Consider the following 9,707-nt stretch of genomic DNA (forward strand, 5'->3'; position numbering starts at 1 on the left):
GGGTGAAGAAAATGCACTTTGTACATGCTCGGAGGTACTCCCTTCTGTTCCTGGCATTGCAACTAACCTGCAATAAAACTTAGCACTCTAGGAGCCTAAGCATTTCCTGAAAGTGTTCTGCAGGGTTCGGTTGTGCAATGAAAGGAATCCCAAAGGTTTCACTATAATTCCGTTCATTTGAAGCGGCAGATTTTGGTTTCCTTTTTAAGTTCGATTCAGCAACGCCGCCTTCCTAGTTAACTCTCAGGGAGAGAGCCGTCAGCCCTGACTGCTGCTCCCACCATGCAACGCGGCGCGGGACATTAGGCGCGCATCTCAAAAAAAACCACAGCACCCGGCATGCCTCTGTCCGAGAGGAATTCCCGGCATGCTTTGAGAAGGGGTCCCGCCCCTCCCTGCGGCACCACGCTTCCCAGCATCCCTTGGGAAAGGGATTGACTACGAATCCCAGACTCCTTTGCGGTTTTGGTCTCTGTTTGAGGAAGTAGTAGTAGGCTAGAGGGGTGAGTTTTTGTGGGTACAACGACGCCTAGAGCGTCTTCTCTTTTTTGGTTGGGGTGAAAGGGAGGGGGCAGAGAACAGAGATTTGGAAAGGGCTGAGAATGGCCGCGAGCTGAGTTGGGGGGCACGGGAGGGTCTTCTTCATCGGCGTTTTGCCCCTCCCCAGTATTCATATTTCCTTCCTCTTTTCCAGCCTCAGCTTCTCTCTTTTGGCTGCCCCAGTTCGGGGGCGGGGGAGGCTAAGGCAGCAGGAGCGCCGCAACCATGAACCTGGAGCGAGTGTCCAACGAGGAGAAACTCAACCTCTGTAGGAAATACTACTTAGGTGAGTGCTAATTAAAGCCTCAGAAGTGGCAACCCGCAGTAATTAAAACCGCACGCACCACTTTCAAAAACTGCATGTTTGATCTGAATTAAAGCCAGCTGAGCTCGGTATGTGCTTCCTGGTAGGTAGGTACGTGTGCATAGGACTGGAGCCTGATCCGAGGGAAAAGCGAGTCAGAGCTTCTTGATGTCTTTGTAGTTCGTACTATGGGTTTCCATTTGTCAGCATTAGAGGCGCAGCAGTTCTGGCCGCTGTGATGGCAGCATGCTTACCTTGAGCTGTTTTGTTATTTTATTTATTTAAAATGTTTTTATGATGCTTGTCAACCCAGTGTAGAGTCCTCAAGATGGCAAATGATCAAAACAATAAAACATTCTGGAACACCAGAAAAGACAAGAGAAGTCTTCACTTGCTGGCAGAAGGGAATTCAGTAATTCTGGTGTCCAGATCACAAAAGCCGTTTCTTGGATTGCCACCCATCTAACCTCAGAAGGCAAGGGCACCTAAGGAAGGACTCCTGAAAATGATTGGTTGGTTGGGTTCATCTGGGAGTAAGTCAAGTATGCTGGCACCAAACCATATAGAGCTCCAGAAATTAATATCAGCACCTTTAATTGCACCCAGAAGTTAACTGGGAGCAATTGTAGTTGGAACAAGACTAGAGTGATACAGCCCCTGCAATCCACTCCAGTCTGGCTGCAGCATTCTGTACCAAGTGAAGCTTATTCTTAACCATCATAGGAATAGACAGGTTCCTGTTAGTTCTGAGAGACTCTGTCTGACCACATTCATTGTTGAGTTCTTCTCTGGTCTGATCCTGACTCTATCATCAGTATGTCCAAGGTACCATAGACTTGCCTCTGTTCCTTTTGTGAAATGTTGACGTACTCATAAACTGGGAACAGATTACTCTGTGGCTCAAGCCATTATTCAGTCATCTTTCCATTCAGTTAGACAAATTCAGTTGGAGTCAAGTGGGAGAAAGAGATCACAACTAGGGATGGAATCTATAATAGCAACTGCAGTACTTCGAAAGTTGGGTATCCTTGGAGAGTGTACATCTAAGGGAGACACAGGCATCTTGGAGAAGTGGAAAGAAGCCATGACTGCAGGCATCTGCAGAGAAAGGATGGGTTTGGAAGATAAATGTATCTTGTAGTTCTTGGTATATAGTACTTAGGCATAGCTTATTGTATTGTCTCCATACTTATGACACAGTATAACCTCTGTCAAAAACTGGGGACACAGTAGTAGAAATTCCATCTCTTTGTTTTTCCAAAGAAAGAGGTAGTAAAATGCATCCAGGCCTTCAGACTACAATCTAGCATTTATTTTGGGGCAAGGCAAGACCAATTTGTATTGGAGGGCAGGCTGGAAATTTTACCTTATCCTTGTTGCACGGTGGAACACAGAAATGTACATTTGGGAAGTGGAACATGCTGGTGTGGGGGTGTGTATGTGTGAAAATTCATTTCCTAAAATTTGCTACTCAGGCCAGCTTGCAGGGGGCTTGTGAACTTTTGTTGCAATAAAAACCTGTGAGTGTTTGTGTAAATGTTTGTGGCATTACTTTTCTACTTTTTATTCCCTGGTGACCAGCAATTGATTTCTTTACTCCCATCGTTCCAGGCGGCTTTGCTCTGCTTCCTTTCCTGTGGCTGGTGAACGTCTTCTGGTTTTTCCGAGAAGCCTTCCTGGCACCAGCATACACCGAGCAGCTGCAGATCAAACGCTGTGAGTTATGTCTTAGTATGTCCACATGGTTTGGGGGTTTTTTGGCCATCAAGTTGCAACTGACTTATGGTGACCCAGTAGGGTTTTCAAGGGAAGGGATGTTCAGAGGCGGTCTGCGTAGCAACTAGGGCTGCCAAGTGGGGCCGGGGGGCGGGGAAACCCCCGCTTTGGAGGACCGATTTCCGCCGCAGCGATCTGGGCCACGCCCCCAACGTGAGCAACGTAGCACGTCACTTCTGTGACGTGCTGGTGGCGCGCACGCGCCGACAAGGACCTCCCGAAGCCCGGCGAGGAGCTTCCGGAGCCCAGCGAGGCTCCCCCTCCGGGCAAGGTAAGACCACTTGGCAACCCTAGTAGCAACCCTAGACCTTCTTGGTGGGTCTCCCATCCAATCCTGCTTAGCTTTTGAGAGTGGATGAGATCAGGCTAGCCTGGGTTTTCCATGGCAGGGCACAGAGGAACAGGTGGTTTGCCATTGCCTGCCTTTGCCTTGTGACCTTGGACTTCCTTGGTGGTCTCCCATCCAAACACTGGCCAGGGCTGACCCTCCTTAACCTCCGAGATCAGACTAGCCTGGGTCATCCAGGACAAGGGCGTGCAGGTGGTGGTGGGGAAATGATGGGACTGGCAAGCAACAGGATGTTTAAGAACAAGAGGGAGGCTCTGCTCAGTCAAATCAAAGGTCTCTATACTGCAGCACTTCTGGGAAGCCCACAAGTGGCACATGAAGGTACCAGCTGGGGGGCGAGACAGCTTTTGCTTAGGCACCCCCTTTGTTCTCCCCCCCCCCTTCCCCCAATATGGTATTCAGTAAGCATACTGTCTCTGAGCCCGGAGGTTCTTAATTAGTTATCATATGGCAGTGGGTGCAGTAGAGTCAGGAGATCCTAAGATTGTCTGGCAGCCAGAAGTTCTAGCTCTTTTTGCGTTATGCACCACTAGGAGGTGAGCTAGCCTTGTTTTTTGGGGCCGAGAGAGCTCTGAGAGCTGTGACTGGCCCAAGGTCACCCTGCTGGCTTCATGTGGAGGAGGAGTGGGGAATCGAACCCTGTCCTTCAGATTAGAGTCCACTGCTCTTAACCACTACACCATGCTGGCTCTCCTCTGGAGGTTCTGTTTTGCTGACATAGCTCATAGGTGTCAGTACAGTTCTTTCCCCCCATGAGTTTATCAAACTTCTTTTAAAGCTATCCAAGCTTGTAGCTGCTGCCACATCAATCCTAGCGCATGTGTTATTGGATGTCCCATTTTTTGTGATTGTACTGGCTCACTCTGTAATCTGCCTTGACTCCCTATGAGGAAGGCAGACTGTAAGCATAAATAAACAAAAGGCTTTGCGAGGATTGCTGGTTTGGACAGTGCATGATTGGGTTGGCTGTGTACCCTAGATGAGCTTGGCTGCCTTCCCCTGGTATGTCTGGGAGAGAAAGGGGGACTTGACATCAACATAGCAGAGAGCCAGTGTGGTGTCGTGGTTAAGAGCGGAAGACTCCAGTCTGGAGACCAGGGTTTGATTCCCTACTCCTCCTCCACATGAGGCCTGCTGGGTGTCCCTGGGCCAGTCACAGTTTTCTCAGAACTCTCAGCCCCACCTGCCTCACAAGGTGCCTGTTGTGGGGAGAGGAAGGGAAGGCGATTGTAAGCCGCTCTGAGACACATGAGGCCTGCTGGGTGAAGAAGAAGAGATTGGATTTATACCCTGCCCTTCACTTGGAGTCTCAGAGCGGCTGACAAACTCCTTTCCCTTCCCCTCCCCACAACAGACACCCTGTGAGGTGGGTGGGGCTGAGAGAACTCAAACTGCTCTTTTTCGAGGACAGCTGTGCCAGAGCTTGTGACTGACCCAAGGTCACATCAACAGGTGCAAGTGGAGGAGTGGGGAATCAAACCCGGTTCTCCCAGATTAGAGTCCGCGCACTTAACCACTACACCAAACTGAGGGGTGACCCTCAGCCAGTCACAGAGCTCTCAGCCCCATCTACCTCACAAGATGCCTGTTGTGGGGAGGGGATGGGAAGGTGATTGTAAGCCGCTTTGAGACTCCTTAGGGTAGAGAAAAGCAGAGTATAACAACCAACCGTTCTTCCTCTTCTTCTTGGCGTCGCCTCGACTTGTTCCTTTCCCCAGATGTCCAGCGTTCGGCTGTGGGCCTCCTCTTTTGGGTGATTGTGCTCACCACGTGGATCAGCATCTACCAGACGCACCGGGCGCGGTGGGGCGAGATGGGCGACTACCTCTCCTTCACCATCCCCCTTGGTACCCCCTGAGGAGTCTCTTCTCTTGCTGATCGCCAGCGGGAACCTTCTAACTCTTTTTCCAATGGACTTCCTGGGCGGCCGGGCAGCAGTCATCCTGACTTCCCCCTTCTACGGAACTAGCCCGGCATCGTCTTGTGGCAAACTGGGGAGGGGCTGCCTCTCAGCATTCCCCGGGATCCTCCATCCGGCGTACCCCACTACAGGCTATTGGCAGAAGCGGTCAATAAATATGGGATTCTCCACCTCCTGTTTGCTTACGGTGTGGTGCTTTGGGGAGAAAGGAGGTGTCAAGGCTGTACCCGGGTTTGGTCCCAGCAACTCCTCCAGCAACACATGCTCACACATTACAGCAAAATAGATTTTTATTGGGGGGGAAATTCAAGAAAAAGGTTTAAAAAGAAGACATGTAGTTCAACGGCAGTAAAAATGCACAGAAAAAACAAGAAAGCTAACTAGCTGTCTCTTAACGGGAATCCTAACACAGCGCAGTTGGTTCTGGAAGCAAAGAGCCCTTGAGCATAATACAGGTGTCTTCTTGGTGGCATGGAACAGAAATGGTAACTAAGAGGTAACACTTCTTCACACTGGCTATATTTATAGAAGGCTGAAGGCCATGGCCGCCTGACTTCCTCAGCCAATCACAGGACAGTGTCCATGGAACCTTCCAGGTGACAGAGCCAGTTTGGTGTAGGGGTTAAGAGTGGCGGACTTGAATCTGGAGAACCAGGTTTGATTCCACACGAAGCTAGCTGGGTGACAGTGGGTCAGTCACAGTTCTCTCAGAGCTCTCTCAGCCCCACCTACCTCACAGGGTGTTTGTTGGGGGAGAGGAAGGGGACTGTAAGCTGCTCTGAGACTCCCAAGTGAAGGGCGGGGTATAAATCCAACTCTTCATCTTCCTATCTCAGATCCACAGCTGTACTGTGTGAGACTAATTAATAGGCTTGGATAGACGACCTTGCCTAATATCTGCTAGCGTGGGAGGTGAACAGCACCTGCAGTAAATCCAGGAACTGTGTAGAACAGTGGAGTTAATTCATGGAACTGCATAGCTTCATCTGGAACAGACTAGAAGATTCCTGTAAGATGGTCTCTGTCTTGACAAGGGGGTAGGATCAGTGGGGAGATTCCTCCTTCACGGTCTCTCTGTAGGCACACCCCTGGGGCCTTGCGCATGTGTAGAGCAAATTCCAGAACATTCTAAAACTAAATAAAGCTGGACCTGCTCAGCTCAAGGAAAGGGGTGTTACCATGCCTGCCCAGAACGAAGGGACTGCTTATTCCTACCTGGTTCTCCTTTGCCGAAAAACTGCATAGTTGCCTGGAACAACCTCTGCAGACACTATGATTTACCGTTCGGCTTTCGTTCTCGGTTTTCCTCATCCTCCACAAGGCAGGCTGTGCGCCTGTGACACACAGCAATCCAGCTTCCAAAACGAGCCTTGGGTGCCTTGTCTGCAGTTTACCAAGCAAGCAGGCTGGAACTGTTTCTGCACCTCAGAATAATGCTCTGGGAAGGAGCTCGAGCTGTCTCTCTACCTGCTTTAATGGCCAAGGTCCCACCCCGTCCCACACACACCCCTTTGGATTGCACAGAGCTAGTTAGAGCAGCAGCAGCAGCAGCACTGACAGGCCGACTGAGCATCACCTACGATGAGAGGAATGACTAGGATTTACTGAGCACAGGAAAACGGGGTGCGAATAAACGGACATTCAGGCTCGAGCCCGATTTCCTAGCAGAAGAATAAAATCCACTTTGTTGCGGTGCTAGGGAAATGGGGGGGGGGGCTGACACTTGGGGGTTTCTCAGTGTCCCCACCCCAGGATGGGCATGGCGTTTAGTTGCTCACGAATCAGGTGGTTCACTTTTGAGTTGGTGCCATCAGGGTGGGAGGTTCCAGCACTGTGTGGCGTTGCCATGTCAACCGCTAAAGGGTATGAGCAAAGACAACCTGGTGGAGCCACACCCTGCGCCCCCCACCCCAACAAAAGACAGGCACAGGTTTGTGTCGTCCTCCTTTGATCATGAAGTTTACAGACCAAGTGCTGGGTGTGTGTGCACGCCATGCTAGCCCGTGAAGGCAATCCGGGGAGCATCCATTGCAGAGGGGATTTGCAACTGGGTCTCCTGCATGCAGGAATTCCCCAGCAGCTATGAAAAGGCCTATTTAAAGTACCACTGAGTTAACCAAGTGGTACCGTAGCGTATGCTAAGTGTTCCCAATGTGGTGTCCAAAGGCAGCATGCCGCCCCTCATGACCTTTCCTGGCGCCCATTAAGTGTTTTTAGAAAGTGAGTGGGGCTTTCGTCATGCAAAGCTGATGGGCCGTTGGAGATTTGATTGGCTGTGGAGATTTTTGAAAATCGTTGCTTTGGTGGCGGCTGCCACCACAGCACCGAATCTTCTCTCGGTTACTGAAGCTAAGCTGTGGCAGCCATTTTGGAGGGGGCTGGCTCTGTCCCCGGTGGCAGCCATTTTGTGGCTGTGCCCACTGTGTCAGAATCCCAAAGATGCCCACAGACTCAAAAAGGTTGGGGACCCCTGGTATACACCCCCCCCCCATTTCATACCCCCATAACATCTGTGGGGGGCTTTTTTGTTGTTGTTTTTGTATTTTTCATGTGTGTGTGTTAGATATGAGACGGACAGCAGGTGAACAGTGATTAACAGCTTTATTGAACACGAAATCAGAAGAACCAGAACGAGACAAATCAATGGAGCAACAGGCTCCTTTTTAAACTGTCCGGGCTTGGCAAGCCACGCCCACATGTCAGCTAAGGTCCAATCACATACTGTACATAAAGGCCAATCATTTATCTTCCCTCCAGAACTTCCTTTGTTCTGATAGGTCTATTTACAATACCTTTCAGGATTTCAAGCTCAGTACATTAATTTCATTACATTACATTACATACATAACAGTGTGTGTATGCACCTGGAAGTCATGGTGACCTCTGGTGACTGGCCCCTACTAGGCCCCTGCTATTGAGAGACGTGGCTGAATAAAGCCTGCCCCCACCTCCCACCTCCGGTATTCCAGGGATGTCTCCCATCCAAGTACTTGCCAGAGTTAACCCTGCTTAGCTTCCAAGGAATTATGAGATCAGGCTTGCCTGAGCTATCCAGGTCAGGGCCTCTAACATCTGCTTTTAGAGGGCTGCAGCACTGTTGATTGAGGCTTCCAGCCAGTTCTCTTCACTCTGTACAAGCAGAGGAAATGGGATGTGTTTGTTTGTTTTAAATGGCGTTTGTGTGAATGGGGGGTTGACGGTACATAACCCTGTGAAGTCCTATTGATGGCAGCTGCTTTGAAAAAGGCATTGCTACTGGCCAGGGCTTTTTTTGTAGAAAAAGCCCAGCAGGAACTCATTAGCATAATAGGCCACACCCAACAGCACAGCCCATTAGCATATTAGGCCACACCCCTGACAGCACAGCTCATTAGCACATTAGGCCACACCCCATGTTACCAGAAGTGTGGTCATCCAGCCACACCCACCTTTTGCTTGTTATTCTGTTGACCTTGTTTGTTGTCAAAACCCAGGGCCTTTTTTGTAGCAGGAACTCCTTTGCATGTTAGGCCACACACCCCTAATGTAGCCAATCCTAATGAGTTCCTGCTGTTGGGTGTGGCCTATTATGCTAATGAGTTCCTGCTGGGTGTGGCCAACTCAGGAGCCAGCCGGAACTCCGTTCCTGTGCGTTCCTGCCCAAAAATAGCCCTGCCCTAAGCTGGGTTTCTCAGACCTCTGGGCCTGTAGACAGTGCAGCTCTCAAGGCATCCACCCGTTACCTCCCTGCCCCCTGTCCTCTGAAATTCTATCTGCCTGTGAAACGGCACATTTGTTATCTGCTTTCCCTCTTCTGTGACCTTCAATAAAAGTTTGCAGTGCACACAGCTCTTTCTCTGTTGCAGTGATTCCCAGCCTTTTTATGGGGACCCACAAGTCCAAATATACTTGGCACGGTGACCCAGCCAGGCCTAGCCCAAGGGGGTATTTTGGTGCCCATCTTAGTTCAGCATTCCCTTATCCGCAGTGGCTAACCAGATGTTTTTGAGAAGCCAACAAACATCACACAAAGGGTGCAGCTTCCCCCACTATGGACCCCAAGCAATCAGCATTCCAACATTCACGGCCTTAGTGTATGGAGGTTACATGCCAACCTTTGACTGCCCTCTTCTTCTCCATGACTCCCTCTAAACCCCCCTAAGATTCCAAGAAACTCACTCCAGAAAAAGAGATTGGATTTATACCCCGCCCTTCACTTGGAGTCTCAGAGCAGTTTACAATCTCCTTTCCCCTCCCCACAACAAACATCCTGTGAGGTAGGTGGGGCTGAGAGAGCTCTTTTGAGGACTGCCCTTGAGAGAACAGCTCTGAAAGAACTTGTAACTGACCCAAGGTCACACCAGCAGCCGCATGTGGAGGAGTAGGAAATCAAACCCAGTTCTCTCATATTAGTCTGCACTCTTAATCACTATACCAAAGTGGCTCTAGTAACCATCATGATACATTGTACTTGATCAACATGCATATGTAGTGAAGAAAAAATATGAACTAATGGAGGACATGGAAGATACCATTTCTGTAATGTATTTTTTTTTTCATAATTTTGGATTTCCCATCAAGTTTACATACACTCAGATCTTGGTTTCCAAAATGCAAAAGAGAGCCATGGAAAGGGCAGGGGTGGCCATTAGGAAGGGCTGGCCCAGGGCTATTTTTGGGCAGGAACGCACAGGAACGGAGTTCTGGCTGGCTCCCAAGTTGGCCACGCCCAGCAGGAACTCATTAGCATAATAGGCCACACCCAACAGCAGAAACTCATTAGGATTGGCTACATTAGGGGTGTGTGGCCTAACATGCAAAGGAGTTCCTGCTACAAA

At 49.9% G+C, this 9,707-nt stretch overlaps 1 protein-coding gene across 2 annotated transcripts; it reads left to right on the forward strand.

The window, feature by feature from the left end:
* The first annotated feature begins 439 nt into the window (after positions 1–439).
* On the forward strand, positions 440–5,059 carry PSENEN (presenilin enhancer gamma secretase subunit). Of its 2 annotated transcripts, XM_015408580.1 has the most exons (4): positions 440–503; positions 695–826; positions 2,456–2,560; positions 4,688–5,059. In XM_015408580.1, exons 2-4 carry the CDS (start codon positions 766–768, stop codon positions 4,825–4,827), a joined length of 306 nt encoding a protein of 101 aa, XP_015264066.1. In that variant the 5' UTR covers positions 440–503; positions 695–765; the 3' UTR covers positions 4,828–5,059. The 2 variants fall into 2 exon arrangements, with proteins under 2 accessions (XP_015264066.1, XP_015264065.1); XM_015408579.1 differs by lacking the exon at positions 440–503 and having other exon boundaries at positions 530–826.
* Positions 5,060–9,707: the final 4,648 nt, after the last annotated feature.

This window comes from Gekko japonicus, unplaced genomic scaffold, assembly GCF_001447785.1.
Source record: "Gekko japonicus isolate JY-2015 unplaced genomic scaffold, Gekko_japonicus_V1.1 scaffold1388, whole genome shotgun sequence".
Classification (NCBI taxonomy): domain Eukaryota; kingdom Metazoa; phylum Chordata; class Lepidosauria; order Squamata; family Gekkonidae; genus Gekko; species Gekko japonicus.

Excerpts from the sequence above, each read along its gene's own strand:
- PSENEN (XM_015408580.1), top strand. The coding sequence starts at position 766 with ATGAACCTGGAGCGAGTGTCCAACGAGGAGAAACTCAACCTCTGTAGG. Across the intron at positions 827-2,455 it reads CTGTAGGAAATACTACTTAG|GCGGCTTTGCTCTGCTTCCT; the intron begins GTGAGTGCTAAT and ends CCATCGTTCCAG. Across the intron at positions 2,561-4,687 it reads GCAGCTGCAGATCAAACGCT|ATGTCCAGCGTTCGGCTGTG; the intron begins GTGAGTTATGTC and ends TCCTTTCCCCAG.